This window comes from Hemitrygon akajei, chromosome 1 (assembly GCF_048418815.1).
Source record: "Hemitrygon akajei chromosome 1, sHemAka1.3, whole genome shotgun sequence".
Lineage (NCBI taxonomy): Eukaryota > Metazoa > Chordata > Chondrichthyes > Myliobatiformes > Dasyatidae > Hemitrygon > Hemitrygon akajei.
In genome coordinates, this window is record NC_133124.1 from 36179153 (window position 1) to 36201256 (window position 22104).

General features: G+C 40.7%; 1 protein-coding gene across 1 annotated transcript in view; it reads left to right on the plus strand.

Annotated features, from left to right (window-relative positions):
- The first annotated feature begins 9123 nt into the window (after positions 1–9123).
- The window catches only part of cpa6 (carboxypeptidase A6), a 76831-nt gene continuing 63850 nt past the window's right edge, over positions 9124–22104 (plus strand). The window contains exons 1-2 of the mRNA XM_073041090.1: positions 9124–9353; positions 17981–18056. Of these exons, the coding sequence (XP_072897191.1) occupies positions 9244–9353; positions 17981–18056 (186 nt within the window). The 5' untranslated portion in view covers positions 9124–9243. The remainder of the gene's footprint in view (positions 9354–17980; positions 18057–22104) is intronic.

The window sequence follows — 22104 nt, forward strand, 5'->3', positions numbered from 1 at the left end:
CCAACTGTCCACATGCAGGTAATGCACCAATGTTTTCACTTCATTTCCACATTGGGGTTAAAACTGGTCCAAAGCTTTTATCAAAATTCAAATTGCTGGAAACATTCAGCACACCAGGCAGCATCTGTGAAAAGATCAACAGATTCAATGTTTCAGGTTGAAAATGAAATCACATTTCAGTTCATCTGCTTCCTCTGGTTTTATTTTTGTAGAGGTAAAAGGTCCTAACAAATACAAAACAGAACTGAACAGTATGTTGGAATTAGAATTTAATTAAGAATGTATTTAATTAAGAAAAGAATCTCTCATTGCAGAGCAATGTGAAATAAATGTTCTTTCTTGTAATTCTGTAAATGAGTTAATGCCTGTATGAATTATTCAGTGTTACATTTGGGCCATGTGTTCTTTTGTCTACTGCATGCAAGTTTTGCCCTTTTTCTATCTTGTATGCTCAGTCATTTAAACCATGTTGTAATAGAATATGATATTAATCCAGATGAGGCCTGAAGACTGAATTCCAAGGAAGAAACCACTCAAGGCTTCTGGAATTCCAAGGAAGAAACCACTCAAGGCTTCTGGAATTCCAAGGAAGAAACCACTCAAGGCTTCTGGCTGAACATCTTTGTCAATATTTCAGCCTTGTCCTTGGCTCTCAAAAGTTAGGCCCCAACAGGGATAACAGGATTGTCACTGGATCTTCCTCATCTCCCTGTTTCCTTTCCACTTCATTCATGAATTGATGCAACAGGACTGCGGAGCTTTGATCAATTGCTTCATTCTATCAATTGTGTGCTGACCAGCTGGGCACCTCTGCATTGGTTTTGCCTAATACCACCCCCAGCCTGTAGTCCTCATGGAACCATCAATTCCTGGCTGAGAACTGAAGAATGAGTGAATATTATTTATAACTCTGCCATGGATGGTTCCAAGCCCGGCTGCGGAAGGAGGAGGTTTAGGTATGTGGCTGGCAATCTCATCCCTTAAAAACCTAGAGCTACAGAAACGCCAACAGAAGATCCAAAAACCTCATCCTGGGAGAGGAAGGATATGTCAAGAAGATGGGAATAACTTCAAAATCTAGCCAGGGCAAAGGACTCTGGTGCGTTGCTATCAACAGCCTATGCTCCAGCAGGGGCGATGGGCTTAAGAAGAAGAATGTTGATTACAGGTACAAGGTATTTGACAAAAAGTTTGAAAACTTGAACACTGTTTATTCACTAAGTGCAGAATAGGAATGGTATTCTTTTAAAATCTCATCCATTTTTACAAGGCAGTGTCGTGGTTTCTCGTGCCCCACAAACAACCAGGAGACGCATTAGATTCTTCAAGAAGGGTTAAACTTTAATTTGCAAATCAAAGCTGAGACAGTCATTGAGCTAGTCGCTGATTGCCCACCGATCCTTGTACATAGCATTTTTTATAGCAATCTCCTGGTTTAGTTGTATTAGCATATCCAATCGGTCTACAGTTGTGTATCACAAGTACATCTGCCACTATTGTTTCTACCCATTAACTTAATCATGTTCTAATCTACATCTCTTAGCTACCTCATTAACACACCATTATAATCTACATCTCTTAGCTAGCCTCTCATTAACACACCATTATCTCCTACATTCTTAAGATTTCATTCTCCTACTAAATTGGATACATGTATAGCAAATAGCAAACTCAAAGCTGACTACATAGTTTTGGTTACACAGCAAACTAAATTGGATACATGCATAGCAAATAGCAAACTCAGACTACATAATCTACATCTCTTAGCTACCTCTCATTAACACACCATTGTCTTCTACATTCTTAAGATTTCATTCTCCTACTGAATTGGATGGATACATGCATAGCAAATAGCAAGTTCAAAACTGACTACATAGTTTTGATTACACAGCAAACAATGCAACTTTTATACTCCAATAACAGCTTGAGTATTTTATGTTTTAATCTGGTTGATTGAAAAAAATGAAAATTTCAATACAGCTGAGGGCATTACACAAAGCAACCCTATCACCCTCATAAGGACATCCATTAACACAAACTAATTAAAAATAGACTCAGTGGCCTCATTATTAAGAACACCTGTACACCTGCTTATTAATGCAAATATCTAATCAATCAACTGGCAGCAACTCACTGCAGAAAAGCATGCAAACATGGTCAAAAGGCTCAGTTGTCTTTCAAACAAATAACTGAATGAGGAAGAAATGTGATCTAAGTGACTTTGACCGTGTAATGGATTGTGCCAGATGGGGTGGTGTGAGTATCTCAGAAATTACTAATCTCTTGGGATTTTCATACACAATAGTCTCTGGTGTTTACAGAGGATGGTGTGAAAAACAAAAAAATCTAGTGAACAGCAGTGAACAACATGGCCAAAGATAATACTCTTCAGACATTTCTCTCTGTATTTTACTTCTTTCAAATATGATTCTGATACCATTAGATTTTGTGCTTTATATTTTGATGGTGTGTTTTCGGGCTAATTGAGTGGTCTGGCGATTTGCTGTCTCTGCAGAAGCTTGGTGAGGTTTCGAATGAAGTGTGCGGGCCTAGAACCCATGATCAACTCCATTTCTTGCTGATCTCACCAATTAGAGCATCAAGGAAGATTGAGAGTGGAAGGCGAGTGGCGGTTCAGCATCGTCTACCTCTGTTTGACCAGTCTCGCTCGCTATTGCCGGAAGAAGGTGCAAGCTTTCGAGTGGTCCTTCCCTTCCTCCCACTTGACACCAGAGAATGGTGCCAGAGTCTTGGTCCTTGGGCAAGGTTTAAATGATGGATTGGAGTCTGGAGTTCATATCATGATGTGTTTCTGGTTACCCTATTTTCTATTGTCATTTTGTATGATTTTGATCAGGGTCGACTGGCTCTGCACCCTGCAGACAACGAACAGCACAACACTAAATTGAATAGAACAGTTGGTTTCAATGAGTTTGTGATTTGATGTTTTATATTCTGTGTTTTTCGCTCATTTTTTGCCGTTTGCAGGACTTGTTCTTTTGCATGTTGGCGATTTGATATTTTCCTTGAACAGTTTTCATGTTCCTTCTTTGTTTCATGGCTGTCTTGTGGGAAGATGAAACTCAGGGCTATATACTGCATACATGCAATTCTCTGATAATAAATACTTTGAGTGCTTGAATCTTTGATGATAGCAATGTTAAGAGGGCATGTCCTGTGTGACGAGAGTCCTTAATGGTGGATACCAGCTTTTTGAGGCATCGCCTTTTGAAGATGTCCTGGATGCTGGGGAAGCTAGTGCCCGCGATGGAGCTGGCAGACCTTACTATGTTTTGCAGCTCATCTTGATCCTGTGCCCATCCATACCAGACAGTGATTCAACCAGTTAGAGTGCTCTCCACAGTACATCTGTAGAAATTATTGAGTGTCTTTGGAGACACACCTATTTTCCTCAGACTCCTACTGAATTATAGCCATTGTCGTGCCTTCTTTGTAATTGTATCAATCTGTTGGGCCCAGGATAGATCCTCAGAAATCCGGACACCCAGGAACTTGAAACTGCTCATCCTTTCCACTTCTCATCCCTCAGTGAGGACCGGTGTGTGTTCCCTTGACTTCCCTTCCTGAAATCCACAAGCAGCATACAGCACTTATTTAAAGTGGACTCCTAAATTAGCACAGATCGTGGGAACCTTGTGTGTTTCAAAAATGGATTGTCTCACAGTGTCACTCGGTTGAGCCACCAATGTACAGTGGGAATTCCAAAGAATAAATTCTTGTTTCTGTCTCGACGTGGGAGTCTGCCATTCCTCCACACCTGGGTTCAATTGTCTGCCAGCGCACACCTTGACAGAAGTTGAGTAATGTTATCCCGTTTGGTTCAAGAGCCTGATGGTTGAGGGGTAATAACTATTACTGAACCTGGTGGTGTGAGTCCTTAGGTTCCTATACCTTCTTTCTGACAGCAATGAGACGAGAACATGACTGAGGTGGTAGGGGTCACTGTTGAAGGGTGTTGCTTTCCTGTGACAATGCTCTATACAGATGTTGTCAATCGTGGAAAAGGCTTTATTCATTATGGTCTGGGCCACATACACTACTTCTTGTAGGAGTTTCCTTTCAAGGACATTGGTATTTTTATACTGGCTGTGATGCAGCCAATGAATATACTCTCCACCAAACATCCATAGAAGTTGGTCCAAGTTTTAGATGTCATGCCAAATCTTCACAAACTCCTAAGGAAGTAGAGGCATTGCCGTGCTTTCTTCACAATTGCACTTGTGTGTGGGCCCAGGACAGGTCCTCCAAAATGATAACACCTGACCCCTCCACCTCTGATCCTCTGAGGACTGGCTAATGGACCATTGGTTTCCTTCTCCTGAAGTCAATAATCAGCTGCTCCTTGGACATTTAGTAAGAGGTTGTAGTTTTAGCACCTTTTGTTCAGTCTACGACAGTGGTGTCAACAGCAAACTTGAATATGATATTGGAGCTGTGCTTAGCCTCACAGAAGTATAAAGCGAGTGGAGCAAGGAGCTAAGCACACAACCTTATGGTGCACCTGTGCTGATGGTGATTGTGGAGGAGATGTTGTTGCCATTCCAGCTGACTTCCAATTGCACAAGGTGGAATTAAGGACAAGACCTTGAAGCTTGTTGATCAGTTTTGAAGAGATGATGGTATTGAATACCAAGCTTTGGTCGATAAAGAGCATCCTGATATCTGCATCTTTGCTGTCCAGATGTTCCAGGGTTGAGCCAATGAGATAACCTCTGCTATGCATCTGTTGCTCTAGCAGGCAAACTGTACTGGATCTAAATTGCTTCTCAGGCAAGAGTTGACATGTTTCCTCACTATTCTCTCAAAACATTTCATCGCTGTGGATGTAAGTGTTACTAGATGATAGTCATTGAGGGAGGTTACCATGTTCTTCTTGGACACTGGTATAAGTGAAGCCTACTTAACACAGGCGGGTGTTTCAGACTGCCGAAGTGAGAGGATAAAGATCTCAGTGAACAGTCCAGCCGGTTGGTCAGCACAGATAGTTGAGCACTATTTATGGGGAAAGCCCAGTTCAAAAACTCAAGGTGCTCGAGTTAGAATTCCTTGCAGTTTCTATGGATATTTACAATTCAAGTATGGTGAATATGTCCATAATACTATATATTTAAAGGTACCAATGATACCAAAAACATCTTGGGCACAACATTTGCATTCCACAGATCCCTGTTTTTGGGGGGCTCTGTCAGTTTTCAGGTAGGCTGTTCTGCTGATTTGGTATTAACAGAGAGTATACAGTCACTGAACAATGCCAGATGCTTCTGAGTGACCTGAAGAACCACGTGGTTCTTTCACTGACCTCTCATGGTGTCTGTTCTTTCCAACTATCACAGAGATACTCTGGTTAATCAGCTAGTCTACAGACTATTGGTATCAATTGGACTACACACATCGGATTTTAAAAGATATTAACTCATCATTACCCTGTGAAAGGGACACAGGAATCCAATGGATGAAGGGTTTTTAATGAGATAAGAATGCAGAAGGTGGAACCCAAGTGATAATCTGAGCTCATTACATAAACCTCAGAGCCCACATGAAGAGAAGGGCTTCCATTATTTTTTTGGACATGTGCAAACCTTTGCCAAGTCCTGATTTTGTTCTCAATAAGTGTATTTTTTGACATATACATTTATGCTCAGCCATTTCAGGAGCCAGTTGTACATCAACGCCATTAAATTCCATGCAGTTGATTTGTCAACTTCTCTAATACCATTTCTGGAGATAGGATTAGAGTGAATATTGATTAAGTCTTCAACCATGTCCATAGCATTACTCAAAATTATCCTTCACATTCACCCTCCTTCCTAGAACCATTAAACAAATCTCCTTGTCCTTAAATTCCCTTTTCCCATGTGCCTCAACGTACCTTCACAACCATTACACTCACCTTAAACAATTGTTCCACCAAGAATGACACAATTTTCTTTCACTTACACATTATGAAGGGACTGTTACACATGTGGTACTGTGATTTGCAAAGCAATCCTTTGAAAGACATTCAGAGGCCTTCTGTTTCCGATGCTTCTTGCACCTTCATTCCTTTCTTTCACCCTGTCATACTGTTTCTCTTTTATTGTTTCGTCTCCTCTCATCCTTCCACAATTCTACACTTAAAACCTTGTATTTCTCTAACTTTCCCTGAAAACTGGATACCTGTAAAGTTTACTTTGCTTCTCGAAGTCATATTTACAAAGTGTGTTTGACACAGTAAAATGTGGGCAGTACACAGAGGCCAAGTCAAAGTTTGGCAGTGCTAAACATGGAATGAACAGCAAGCTTTAGTGTGCTTTAACAAACAAGACATTTAAGCAGGGAATACCAAAGTCTGGGGGTTGGTACATGAGGGCACATACATCATTGTAGTTCAAGAAGGTCAGGATATTAAAACAGCCGGAAATGAACAAACATAGATATTCCCCCACTGATGCTGCTTGATCTATGAATTAGCTCCAGCATTTTCGAAGTATATTTTGCTTATTACTTCTGAAGATATTAGAATTTTCAGTATGAAGGCTCTTGTTTCTTCAGCCCACTTACGGTTTAGTGCCAGCTGCATAAAGTATAATCTGACCAAATTGGATGAGAAGCCACTGGCAGAGAAATTTCCAGAACACAGCTGCATTCAGAAAAGCCAGCTTGGTTCATAACATGAAAGACTTCAGCTTAAAACGACTGATGCAAAATACATTCCTGTGGATATCACTGTAAACAATGGTATACTCGAATTTCTGGAAAACCAAATGTGTTCCTGAAAGCCCCTCTAAATCTGCAAGGAGAAATATAATGTAGAATAAAACATAACTTTGTTAATTTACAGATTACAAATACTTGATCCAAGTCATCAAAACACAAACCTTACCATAACATATGAATTTTACTAACCTGATAGCAAAATAACTAAACCTTGCACATTTACATTCCGGGACAGTCTGTCCTACTACACATTCTTATTTAAAGTGTGCACAGGCACAAGCTGTTATTTTCCTTCCAGTGCCAAAGTGAAAAACTACCTTAAAATATTCTTCATCTTGGATGTTTTCCTTATGTCATAAACAGAAGCCAGCTAATATACATAGGTACCTCATTGACACCTTACTGCCTTTTTGTCCTGTTTATTATTTATTGTAATACCTGCACTGTTTTGTGCACTTTATGCAGTTCTGGGTAGGTCTGTAGACTAGTGTAGCTTTTTTTCTTCTCTGTTGTTTTATTTTTACATAGTTCAGTCTAGTTTTTGTACTGTGTCATGTAACACTATGGTCCTGAAAAACATTTTTACTATGTACTGTACATAGCAGTTATGGTCAAAATGACAATAAAAGTGACTTAAAGTATAGGCTTTATACTAAGAAATCGGATTTCCCGGTAAAGGTGAGGCAAAATCCCAAGAGATTCCATAGCTGTATTTAGAGATACCAAAAGTTTCTTCAGGTACATAAAGTGTAAAAGAGAGGCAAGATTGCCTATCAGACTGCTAGAAAATGATTCTAGAGAGGTAGTAATGGGGGACAACAAAATGGCGGATGAACTGAATAGATATTCACTGTGGAAGACACTAGCACTATGGTGGAAGTTCCAGGTGTCGGGGGCATGAAGTGTGTGAAGATGCCATTAGTAGAGAGAAGGTTCTTGGGGAACTAAAAGGTCTGAAGTTAGATAAATCACCCGGACCAGATGGCGCACACCCCAGAGTTCTAAAAGAGATGGCTGAAGAGGTTATGGAGGCATTAGTAATGATCTTTCAATGATCTTTCAAGGATGCCTAGATTCTGGAGTAGTTCCAGGAGACACTGGAAAATTGCAAATGTTACTCTACTCTTCAAGAAAGGAGAGAGACAGAAGGAAGGAAACTATAGGCCAGTTAGTCTGACTTCGGTGGTTGGGAAGATGTTGGAGTTGATTATTAAGTATTAAGTCATAGGAAGCACAGGATACAATAGGGCGTGATCAGCATGGTTTCTTCAAGGGAAAATATTGCCTGACAAACCTGTTGGAAGTCTTTGAAGAAATAACAAGCAGGATAGACAAAGGAGAATCGGGTTGATGTTGTGTTCAGAAGGCCTTTGACAAGGTGCCACACATGAGGCTGCTGAACAAGCTACAAGCCCATGGTATTACAGGAAAGATTCTAGCATGGCTAAAGCAGTGGCTGATTGGCAGAAGTGAAGAAGTGGAAAGAAAGGGAGCCTTTTGTGGTGTTTCACAGGGATTTGTATTGGAACCGATTCTTCTTACATTATATGTCAATAATTTGGATGATGGAATTGATGGCTTTGTTGCAAAGTTTGCAGAGGATATGAAGATAGGTGGAGGGGCAGGTAGTTTTGAGGAAGTAAAGAAGCTACAGAAAGACTTAGACAGATTAGGAGAATGGGCACAGAATCTCCTGTCTGTTCCTGGGACTATTGAGTCCCCTATCACTACTGCCCCCCCCCCCCCCCACTTTCCTTCTGCACCACGGATCCATGCTCAGTGCCACTCTCCCATAGAAGCCGTAAAGTTTTCAACAAAAATAATGACATGTATTCGTAGAAGTCAATGATATACAGATCACACATTGTATGATCTGCAACATCACACTTATTGCCTTTGCAAATGCTGAGGCAGAACTAACAGAACTCACCTTATATAGCAAGCGCTCTTAGCAACTGGCGAACAAGAAATACAACTCTATTTAAAGTTATTCAAAACAAAAAAAAAGTTGCTAAAAAATCTTTTCAGGTGAATGATTGTCATTTGAAAAGAGATAACTAACTCATTGTCTCTTTTTACAAACGATGAAGCCACGAAGTGGGCGGTTCCGTACCATCCAGCAAGGAACTTCTCCTCTGAGCCATAGAGCCAGACCTAGTACCAGAGACCCGGTCACTGCGATTCCCCCCAGTAGGTCGTTCCCCCAACAGTATCCAAAGTGGTCAAACAGTATCCAAACTTCTGTAGTCCTCGTCTTATTGTCGCTGTGCTGGTGTCATGGTAACGAACAGCGACGTCCAGGGGTCACGTGCCCAGCCTCGCCGGCTAACGGGAGTTACTGGATTGCAAATACGCTCCGCTGCCAGATTTAAATTACTTGCTTTGCCGAGTAAGTTTTTCTGCCGCTTTGCTTTTTGCTAATGTAGAGTTGCTTTATTGCCAGAGATTAAGAATTCCAGGGTGAGAGATTTCTGGTGCAAATTAAATATTAGATATTTATTTTTAAAATACTTTTTTACCATCTACATGGAGGGGAACGTACGCATTATTGCAGCTGCTTTAATATTCGCTTCTGTGAATTTCCTGAATTGTCGAGACGTCGTACAAGGCTTTCTTTATAATAACCGGTACGAAGGGTAAGTGTTATTGTCCGATTATGCAGCTAAAGTGCTTCAGCTGTCTTCATTTTATTGAATTATCCACTGGTAGAAATTTTCTGATGTGCATTATGAAAGTGTATGTGTCAGGTAGATGGAAACAAAAAATGATTTCTGTAATTTAAACATTATGAAGTTACTGTTGCGGTAATTTGATTCAGTATTTTGATACTGTTTTAAGTTAGGAAGAAGTCGTAAACATTTTTATACTCTCAGGGATTTTTGTTTTACTGGCTCAAAGTCATGTTGTTTTATGGAGTGGTTACTGGTTTGGGTTTTTTTTTCTCTGTTAGCAATAAATACGTCATACGCCAAAATCCGCACCGGCGGTACTTCTAGGAAAACTAGGATTTTTATCGCACAGCATATTAATTGAGAGAGGACACATCAGTGCGTCGACTGTGTATCCTTTACACTGTCACAAAATGAAAGAAGAATTTATATGGCCAAACTTTTAAACTGGAAGAAGTTTTACAGATCACGTAATACAACGACGAGAATGCAATGCAAGAAAATGTTAAGTTTTTTTTAAAACTAGAAATGTGATATAAAATGGTTTAGATCTAAGAATTACATGCCATATATAAGCCACTGTAAAGTATTGACTGAGATCAGAAGTAAGCAAGCAGTAACAACCAAATACTGTATCAGTAAGTAATCATCTGAGTGTTGAAGCTCGGTGAATAGTTAACCTTCAATAAAGTCTATTATAGATATATAATAGACACAGCATTCACAAAGCCCAAATTATCAGTTATTTATTCAAAGGGTCTTTATTCACCCCTTTTTTTAAAGCTCCATTGAAATCCAGTGAGAAAACAATTACATGACTCACCCAGAAAGTCCTGAGGCATGGCATCCATGGAAGCTTGGCAGTATGGTTTCACAATTGGTTAGCTCACAGAAGGCAGACGTCTGGTAGTTGTAGATGGTGGCAATTCTGCCTGGAGGTTGATGACTAGTAGTGTTCCAAAGGGATCTGTTCTGGGACTCCTGCTCGTTCTGATTTTTATAAATGACTTGGATGGGGAAGTTGACGAGTGGATGAGTAAGTATGAAGGTAACACAGAGGTTGGCAATGTAGAAAGTTAACATAGGATGCAGAGCTGGACTGAAAAATGGTAGAGTTCATTTCAGAAACCTGTGCAATGATACTCTTGAGGTCAAGAGCCGTGAGATAATGTTACAGCTATATAAGACCTTGGTCAGACCCCATTTGGAGTAATGTGTTCAGCTCTAGTCATCTCACAGAAAGGATGTGGATACTATAGAGAAATTGCAGAGGAGATTTACAAGTATGTTGCCTGGATTGGAGAATGTGCCTTATGAGAATGGGTTGAGTGTGGATAGCCAGAGGCTTTTTCTCAGAGCTGAAATGGCTAACACGAGGGGAGGGGGCATATTTTAAGGTGCTTGGAAGTAGGTACAGAGGGGATGTCTAGGGTGTTTTTCACACAGAAAGTGGTGGGTGCGAGGAATACACTGTCGGTGACGGTGGTATAGGTGGATACAATAGGATCATTTAAGAGACTTTTAAATTGGTACATGGAGCTTAGAGAAATGGAGGGCTATGCGGTAAGCCAGTGGTCCCCAACCACTGGACCGCGAGGAAGCTATATGATTTGGCGATATGAAACAATAAAAGTCAGCTCTACATTTCCTCATTCCCTGTCCTGTCGAAGGGTCTCGGCCCGAAACGTTGACTGATCATTTCAACGGATGCTGCCCGACCTGCCGAGTTCATCCAGCTTTTGTACGCCCTCATTCCCTGTCACGCTTACTGTTGAACTTGAACGCACGCGAGGTCAGCAGTCGCCTAAACGCAGTGATACCCTCGCGCCAGGGCTCACTGGTTGGCCCCGGGTAACCGGCGGCCTCGCGCGGCCGGCGGGAAGTGCCGTTGGTACAGGCTTGGAGCGCGGACAGATGGGCGCCGCCTCTGAACCTGTTTCGCACACCAATGTTAGTGGGGAACCCGGTGCTAAAATATTCGCAGACGACCTGATTTGGGCTCAGGGTTTCATACGTAGCAGAACAGTTACCTCGCTGCGATCTACTGAAAGTCATCCCTCGAGCCAAACTTTCGTCGGCCGATAGACCCTACCTGCCTACAAGGGGGGCGGGCATGCGCTCAATCCCACTCCTCGCTCGCTCTTTCTGTCCGGACTGCGACCGCCGGCCCTTACCTTGTCCTTTCACTGGTGTGTTGCAGTGATTTTATATGTTCATACGAGGAAAATATGCGCTGTGTGTTTAATATCCAAACGTTACTTAAAATGTTATGTTTTTTATAAGTGAGTTATAATTGACTTATTATATTCATGCGAGGAAAATATGCGCTGTTTAATATTAAATTTGTTAGATAAACCCTTTTAGAAACGTAATTGAGTGTATTAACCACTTATAGGTGACTTATGGTTGACTTATTACATATGTTCCGGTCGTGATTAATACCCCCCCGCTGGTCCGCAAGAATGTTGTCAATATTAAACCGATTCGCGGTGCAAAAACGGTTGGTGACCCCTGCGGTAGGCAGCTTCTAGAGTAGGTTACATGGTCAGCACAACATTGTGGGCTGAAGGGCCTGTACTGTGCTGTAGATTTCTATGTTCTATGATACACTTTGGAAGTACGTATGAACACAAAGGCAGAGTACAAGCTTAATGGCAGGATTCATAACAGTGTAGAGGAACAGAGGGGATCTTGGACTCCAAGTCTGTAGATCGAAGTGTTGCTATGCAAGTTGAAAGGGTGGTCAAGAAAGCTGATGGTGTGTTCCTCTTTAGTCGAGGGACTGCATTCAAGAGTCAGGAGGTACTGTTGCTGCTCTGTTAGATGAGGGTTAGATCACAGTGGGATACTCTCTTCAGTTATGGTTGCATCTTTATATAAAGGATGCTGCCTGGATAAGAGAAGATGTTTTATGAGCAAAGGTTGAGTGATCTAAGACTTTTCTATTTGGAGAGGAGGATGAGAGGTGATTTGATAAAGGTGTGTAAGATGATAAGAGGCATAGAATGAGTGGACAGTTAATACCTTTTTCCCATGCTGCAATGGCTAATACCAAAGGGCATTATTTTAAGGTGAATGAAAGAATGCTTAGAAGGGATGTCAGTGGTAGTTGATTTTTACGCAGAGTGGTAGTTGCCTGCAATGTACTCCCAGGTTTTGGCGGTACAGACTGATACAATATTCAGCCCCCACCAATGTTTTCACTGTTTGCTGTCTCTTTTTCTAAATTTAAGATGTATTGAAGTATGATTTTAGCTCATATGCAAAACATTGTGCATCATGTTAAATCAAAAGAAAATTACAAAACCTGTCACCAATTTACTAAAAATTAAAAACCAGAGTTGTGAAGCTGAAAAAGTACTCACCCCCTTTATAATTATAATGCCAACTTTCCTCAGTTGCAATTTATTTATTACCAACTCACCCAATTTTTTTGATGTAGAAAATTGGAGGATCACCTGTTTTCAATGAACAAATACTCCCTCTCTCTCTAAGATCAGAATCAGGTTTATTATCACCGGCATGTAATGTGAAATTTGTTAACTTAGCAGCAGCAGTTTAATGCAATACATAATCTTAGCAGAGAGAGAGAGAAAAAATAATAAATAAAATAAAACATAATAAACAAGTAAATCAGTTGTGTATATTGAATAGATTTTAAAAATGTGCAAAAACAAATACTGTATATTATTAAAAAAAGTGAGGTAGTGTCCAAAGCTTCAATGTCCATTTAGGAATCAGATGGCAGAGGGGAAGAAGCTGTTCCTGAATCGCTGAGTGTGTACCTTCAGGCTTCTGTACCTCCTACCTGATGGTAACAGTGAGAAAAGGGCATGCCCTGGGTGCTGGAGGTCCTTAATAATGGTCGCTGCCTTTCTGAGACACCACTTCCTAAAGATGTCCTGGGTACTTTGTAGGCTAGTGCCCAAGATGGAGCTGACTAGATTTACAACCTTCTGCAGCTTCTTTTGGTCCTGTGCAGTAGCCCCTCCATACCAGACAGTGATACAGCCTGTCAGAATGCTCTCCACAGTACATCTATAGAAGTTTTTGAATGTATTTGTTGACATGCAAAAAGGTTGAACAAACCAAACAAAAATGAAGACAAAAGAGCATTCAAGACAAGTCAGGGAAGTAATAATAATAGGGAAGCACAAATCTGGGGAAGAGTACAAGACCATCTCAAAGGCACTGAACATACCTTGGAGCTCAGTGCAGTCCATCGCAAAAAAGTAGCGGGAGGGGGGAATAAAACCACTACGACACTTAGGTTAAGCAGTCCTTCTAAATTTAGTCACCAGAGAAGAATGGAACTTGTAAGACAGGCTACTGCAAGGGCATCAGTCACTCTGAGTGAGCTGCAGAAGCCAGTGGCTACAACTGGAGATAAAGTTCAGGGCTCTGCAATCTCTAAGGTCTTCATGGAAAAGTAGCAAGGCAGAAGCCCGAGCTTAAAAAAAAGCATACCCTTGCCTGTAAAGACTTTGAAAAGCGTCCCTACTCATGACTAGTTACCATAATAAGCATAATAATCGCACAGCACAAAATACATAACTCCTACATTCACTCCTCCCTCCCCACACACACACATACCACCTTATTCTGGCATCTTCCCCCTTCCTTTCCAGTCCTGATGAAGGGTCTTGGCTCAAAACATCGACTGTTTACTTCTAGCAATTACAATGGATTATAAGTTAGTAAACAGAAGTCATTTGCTTCTTTTTCCAGACTATTCTATGCAAACACATGGAAGTTAAAGACTCCACTCTTTAAGAATGGAAGAAGCCAAAAGCAAGGAAATTATAGGCCAGTTAGCCTAACCTCAATGGTTGGGAAAGTGTCTATTATTAACGATGAGGTTTCAGGGTACTTGGAGACTAATGATAAAATAAGTCATAGTCAGCATGGTTCTGTAAAGGGAAATCTTGCCTGACAAATCTATTAAAGTTCTTCGGCAAGTTACAAGCAGGGTGGACAGAGAGTCAGTGGATGTCATTTACTTGAATTTTCACAGAAAATCATAGAAAACCTACAGCACATTACAGGCCCTTCAGCCCACAATGTTGTGCCAACCGTGTAACCTACTCTAGAAGCTGCCTAGAATTTCCCTACTACATAGCCCTCTATTTTTCTAAGCACCATGTACCTATCTAAGAGTCTCTTAAAAGAACCTATTGTATCTGCCTCTACAACCTCCATTGACAGTGCATTCCATGTAGCCACCACACTCTGTGTGAAAATCTTACCTCTGACATACCCCTTGTACCTACATACAAGCACCTTAAAAGTATGCTCCCTCATGTTAGCTTTTTCAGCCCTGAGAAATTAGCCTCTGGCTATCCACATGATCAATGCCTCTTATCATCTTGTAATACACCTCTATCAGGTCATCTCTCATCCTCCATCACTCCAAGGAGAAAAGGCCAAATTCACTCAACCTATTCTCATAAGGCATGTTCCCCAATCTAGCAACATCCTTGCACTCTCTCTATAGTATCCACATCCTTCCTGTAACAAGGTGACCAGAACTGAACACAGTACTCCAAGTGGTGCTTAAATAAGGCCTTGTATAGCTGTAACATTACCTCATGGCTCATGAACTCAATCCCATGGTTAATGAAGGCCAACATACCATACACCTTCTTAACAGCATTGAGCAGCTTTGAATGTCCTATGGACATGGACCCCAATATCTTGCTGATCCTCCACACTGCCAAGAATCTTACTATTAATACTATTTTTTTCAAATTTGACCTACCAAAATGAACCACTTCACACTTATCTGAGTTGTTAATCCACAACACCCCCAAACCTTCAAGTCATCAGCAAACTTACTAACTCACCCTTCTACTTCCTCATCCAGGTCATTTATAAAAATCACAAATTTCAGAAGGCATTTGATAAGGTGCCACACGTGAGGCTACTTAACAAGATATTATTCTAAGGCATTACAGGAAAGATACTTGCATGGATAAAGGAATGCCTGACAGGCAGGAGGGAGCGAGTGGAAATAAAGGGGCCTTTTCAGTGACTAGTGGTGTTCCTCAGGGATCTGTATTAGGACCGCTACTTTTCTCATTGTTTGTCAATGATTTAGATAATGGAATGTTGGCTTTGTGGTAGAGTTTGAAGATGAAATAAAGATAGGTGGAGGGGTAGGTAGTGCTGAGGAAGCAATGTGATTGCAGGAGGACTTGTACAAATTGGAAGAATAGGCAATAAAGTGATGAATGGAATACAATTGGGAAACATATGGTAATGCATTTTTTGGTAAAAAGAACAAAAGTGCAGGCTATTATCTAGATGGGGAGAAGGTTCAAACATCAGAGGTGCAAAGGGACTTGGGAATCCTTGCGCAAGACTAACAGAAGGTTAATTTACACATTGAGTCTGTGGTAAAGAAGGCAAATGCATTGTTGACAGACAGACAGACATACTTTATTGATCCCGAGGGAAATTGGGTTTCGTTACAGCCGCACCAACCAAGAATAGTGAAGAAATATAGCAATATAAAACCATAAATAATTAAATAATAATGTTAATCATGCCAAGTGGAAATAAGTCCAGGACCAGCCTATTGGCTCAGGGTGTCTGACATTCTGAGGGAGGAGTTGTAAAGTTTGATGGCCACAGGTAGGAATGACTTCCTATGATGCTCAGTGTTACATCTCAGTGGAAATTATCGTTGGCATTTATTTCAAGGGGAATAGAATATAAAAACAAGGAAATAATGCTGAGGCTTTATAAGATACTTGACAGGCCACACTTGGAGTTTTGTCAACCTGTTTTGGGCTCTATATCACAGAAAGGCTGTGTTGTCATTGAAGAGAGTCCAGAAGAGTTTCACAACGATGATTGTAGAAATGAAGGGGTTAATATATGAGGAGTATTTGGCAGCTTTGGGCTTGCACTCACTGGAATTTAGAAGAATGTGGGGGGATCTCATTGAAGCCTACTGAATATTGAAAGGACTAGATAAGGTGGATGTGTAGAGGATATTTCCTTTGGTGGGGCCGTGTTCAAAACTAGAGGGCGCAGCCTCAAAATTGAGGAGCAACCCTTTAGAACAGAGATAAGGAGGAATTTTTTTTAGCCACAGAGTGGTGAATCTGTGGAATGCTCTGTCACAGACAGCTGTGGAGGCCAAGGCTGTGAGTATATTTAAAAGAAAAAAATGATAGTTTCTTGATTGGTCAGGGCATCAAAGGATATGGTGAGAAGGCAGGTATATGGGGTTGACTGGGATCTGGGATCAACCATGATGAAATGGCAGAGTCTAACACCCCAGAATGATTTTTTAATGCCACTTTCATGACTATGTATTCACTGAATGTGTTTCTATACACGAGCTTCAAAGGAGGGTCTTTGGTACTCCAGCTGCTTCCTTTTTGTGATGGGGAAATCATTGCCTACCACCTGCAGGGTACAAATCTCATTTTCTATCTTTGTGCATTCTTCAAAGGGTAGTCTCACAAGACTGCTTTTTTTATATTTTGGATACTCTGTGCTTAGTATCACTGTTGTAGCTTGGCCTATTTTTGATCCTGTTGTTGTGGGAACATCAGTCCAAAAATTACCCATAGCAATTGTTTTTGTCCGAACAAGAGCAGGTTTTTATTGCATCTAGATTACCTCATGTATTTGATGATAGCTCCAACTTTCTCTTTGACTTGCTGCAGCTCATTTTCTACCTTTCTTAACTTGTGATTTATTTAATTAACATATTTTCAATTTTCTATCTGCTGTGATGGGATTTAAACTCATGTTTCTGGTTCATAGCCAGAGCAAGTCACAAAGCATTCTGAAGAGGGAATATATCACATGTTCAAAATTATTGAATTCCACTGCTTCCTCTACTGTGATGCGCCTACCACCTGCAGGGTACAAATCTTGTTTTCTACCTTTGTGCATTCTTCAAAGGGTGGTCTCACAAGACTGATTTTTTTTAAATCTTGGATACTCTGTGCTTAGTATCACTGTTGTAGCATGGCCCATTTTTGATTTTATTATCGCAAAACATCTCTCCAAAAATTACCAGAGGCAATTTTAGATCAGTTACTTATGTGAATAGTTTTCTCAACAAGAGTAGGTTTATTCCTAAAAGGAAAATGAGAATTCAACATGCGTCTCATACTCCCTGAAACAATTTTACAAATCTGTCAGAGAAAACTACAACTTCAAAAGAAATCAGGTGATTTGTGATTTTTTTTTCAGAAAAGGGACCTTTTTCATTTATCAAATCTTCAAATAGCTATTGATGCAACAAATATGAAATTGCTGACCCAATATTCCATAAATTGCAATTGTTCTTTATTGGACTGCCAGTCAAACTTGATATTCAGGAGGTAAATATAACTCCAGAAACTGGTCTGTGTTAGAATGCTTTCTGAATCCCTTTTACTTCACTTAAGTTGGCTGATTTGAAACCTCAGTGGTATAATGCTATCATTTCCATTAGAATTTACTATAGATATATTGATATTAAAAAGTTAATTCAAAAATATTGTTCAGACGATAGAAGAATTATTGTTAAATTTGGTCACACTGCATATTTAAAGAAAAATATACTACAATATCAATCTTCTTTTATCTAGAGATCAAGTAATTCGTTTAGTTCCAAAAGCTGAACAGGAAGTGGAAGCACTAAAGACCATCAGTGAACAGATCAAAGTAGGTCACTTTTTTTATATTGTATTTGTCAATGAAGATAAATATAAACTTTCAATATTGATATCGTATTTCTAATATTGTGTAATAAGCCTAAGGTCAAATCTGATAATTAATCTCAAGTACATGAATAGATTCTAAAAAGCTATTAGTTATGTATGTTTTTGCAAATATTTCAACATCAATATGAGTGAATATTAGAGACTTCCATTTATAAATATGAATATATGTTTATAAGAGGCATAACATTTAAAGAGATGGAAACTTTGTTCCAACTACAACAGACAATGTACCAAAAAAAACATTTTTTGATAAGATTTACTAGAATGATATGTACAGTGGCAAAATTTGTTAAGGGAGAAACTCAATTTTTAAACAAAATTATTAAATATTTTACAGATAATGAGATGAAAATTGGGAGAAATACAATTAAGCAGATATAAGTGTTCTTAAAAAGGAAGTCCAATGGAACTTTAAAGTTAGGGAATTAGATGCCACATATTTGAAAAACACCTTTTTCTTCTCATACGAACTCTTCTCCCTCCTGCCATCTGGGAAAATGCACCGAAGCATTCAGGCTTTCACTACCAGAGTTTGTAACAGTTTCTTGCCCCAAGCTATCAGACTCCTCAATACCCAGAGTCTGGACTGACACCAACTTACTGCCTTCTACCATGCCCATTGTGTTGTTTATTATTTATTGTAATGCCTGCACTGTTTTGTGCACCTTATGCAGTCCTGGGTAGGTCTGTAGTCTAGTGTAGTTTTTTGTGTTTTACGTAGTTCAGTGTAGTTTCTGTATTGTTTCATGTAGCACCATGGTCCTGAAAAACATTGTCTCGCTTTTACTGTGTACTGTACCAGCAGTTATAGATAGATAGATACTTTATTCATCCCCATGGGGAAATTCAACTTTTTTTCCAATGTCCCATACACTTGTTGTAGCAAAACTAATTACATACAATACTTAACTCAGTAAAAAATATGATATGCATCTAAATCACTATCTCAAAAAGCAGTAATAATAGCTTTTAAAAAGTTCTTAAGTCCTGGCGGTTGAATTGTAAAGCCTAATGGCATTGGGGAGTATTGACCTCTTCATCCTGTCTGAGGAGCATTGCATCGATAGTAACCTGTCGCTGAAACTGCTTCTCTGTCTCTGGATGGTGCTATGTAGAGGATGTTCAGAGTTTTCCATAATTGACCGTAGCCTACTCAGCGCCCTTCGCTCAGCTACCGATGTTAAACTCTCCAGTACTTTGCCCACGACAGAGCCCGCCTTCCTTACCAGCTTATTAAGATGTGAGGCGTCCCTCTTCTTAATGCTTCCTCCCCAACACGCCACCACGAAGAAGAGGGCACTCTCCACAACTGACCTATAGAACATCTTCAGCATCTCACTACAGACATTGAATGACGCCAACCTTCTAAGGAAGTACAGTCGACTCTGTGCCTTCCTGCACAAGGCATCTGTGTTGGCAGTCCAATCTAGCTTCTCGTCTAACTGTACTCCCAGATACTTGTAGGTCTTAACCTGCTCCACACATTCTCCATTAATGATCACTAGCTCCATATGAGGCCTAGATCTCCTAAAGTCCACCACCATCTCCTTGGTCTTGGTGATATTGAGACGCAGGTAGTTTGAGTTGCACCATATCACAAAGTCCTGTATCAGTTTCCTATACTCCTCCTCCTGTCCATTCCTGACACACCCCACTATGGCCGTGTCATCAGCGAACTTCTGCACATGGCAGGACTCCGAGTTATATTGGAAGTCTGATGTGTACAGGGTGAACAGGACCGGAGAGAGTACGGTTCCCTGCGGCGCTCCTGTGCTGCTGACCACCGTGTCAGACCTACAGTCTCCCAACCACACATACTGAGGTCTATCTGTCAAGTAGTCCACTATCCAATCCACCATGTGAGAGTCTAATCCCATCTCCGTTAGTTTGTGCCTTAAGATCTTGGGCTGGATGGTGTTAAAGGCACTAGAGAAGTCAAGGAATGTAATCCTCACAGCACAACTGACCCCATCTAGGTGAGAGAGTGATTTGTGCAGCAAATACGTGATAGCATCCTCTACTCCCACCTTCTCCTTATACGCAAACTGAAGAGGATCCCGGGCGTGCCTGGTTTGTGGCCTCAGATTCTGTATTATCAGCCGCTCCATGGTCTTCATCACGTGCGACGTCAAGGCAACAGGTCTGAAGTCATTCAACTCCTTTGGTTGTGGTTTCTTCGGTACCGGGACAATACAGGATGTTTTCCACTGTCTGGGTACTCTTCTCTGCTCCAGGCTCATGTTGAAGATGCGCTGTAGTGGTTCTCCCAGCTCAGTCGCACAGGCCCTCAGTAATCGTGGGGAAACTCCATCCGGTCCAGCCGCCTTGCTGGTACAGATCTTCCTCAGTTGACCTTCCACCTGTGCAGCCGTAATCCTGGGCGTGGGCAAGGTCTCCTGTGAGTGGCTATTTTCCTGTGAGGGAAGTAAGCCTGGTGTGGATTTCTGCGGTGAGGATGAGATTGTGCTGTCGAACCTGTTGAAGAAGTTGTTCAGCTGGTTCGCTTTCTCCACATCTCCACTTATGTTTGCCCCCCGCTTTGCACCGCATCCGGTGATGATCTTCATCCCATCCCACACCTCCTTCATGCTTTTTTTCTGCAGCTTTTGTTCTAGCTTCCTCCTATACTGCTCCTTTGCCCCCCTTATCTGTACTCTGAGTTCCTTCTGAACTCTTTTAAGCTCCAACCGATCACCATCTTTAAAGGCCCTCTTCTTCTGGTTTAGGAGGCCTTTGATGTGACTAGTGATCCAGGGCTTATTATTGGGATAGCAGCGAACAGTTCTAACAGGGACAACGGCATCCACACAAAAGTTAATATAGTCCGTTGTGCATTCAGTGACCTCCTCAACGCCCCCACAGAGCCCCCCTTGCAGTACATCCCAGTTAGTGCAACAAATATATTACAATTTCTCATATATGCTTTCAGTTTTTGCTGCAACCTTTGATGCGACCCCGTATCAAATATCTTCTGCAAATTTTAGTACATTCACAGCTTGCTCTATATCAGTGGTTCCCAAAGTGGGTGATATCACCCCTCTGGGGCAGTGGAGTTTTTAATGGAGCAGTAAAAGTAAAGGAAGTAGTGGGATGTGGGTTCTGTAACAAAGGGGGTGGCTGAGGAATTACAGGTTTAACTTAAATGGATTACATATTATAAGCATCCAATCCTCAGTGCCTCATACAGTAATTGATTACAATAATCATGTAGTCATCTTATCTCTTGCTGACCTACTGTTCTTTTAGACTTTGCTTGAAGCGCATATAGTTGTTGGAATGCAATGTGACACTTCTCAATTTAGCATATCATGAGAAATCTGGACAGAGGAAATTGTGTTATTTCCAGTCCTGGCCTGTACATTTTTTCACTACTGTAGTACAGTATTAGCTAGTATGATTCCAATACGCTAACCACTTAGTGATGCAATTCTAGTGAATTAGGGTATGGCATTCAATGGGGTAAAATACAAAATCTTCCCATTCAAATGGTCTTGATTGCCTTTTTCCATCCCAAGGCCCAACCGAAATATTGCTCCCCACTTTATGTACCTTCAGACAGAGAGTCAGGTTTTACCTGAGCTATTACGATGTCATAACTTTCCCCTTTATTGACAGCACTGTTTGGACTTCAAGAAAAGGCTGTGGTCATTAATCCATAACGAAAATGGCAAAAGCAGAACAAATGAGAAAGAAGAATAGACAGTATAGTGTGGAGTAACTGAAATATGGATTTATACAAGCCCTAAACAACTAACAACAGCCAATGTGTTTGCTGTGTGAAAAACGTTTTTTTTTAAAAATAAGGCAATGAACCCATCTAGTCTCCTTGAACATTTGAAGAGAATACTCTCTGATAAAGCAAACAAGAACTTGGCTTGTATTCAGTCACTTTGTGAAAAGTTTCAGAAATGGAAAACGCTTCAAAACATGCTTACCAGCAGTTCACAACAAAATAGTGATGGTTTGCTTGCTTCGTATAATATCTCAAT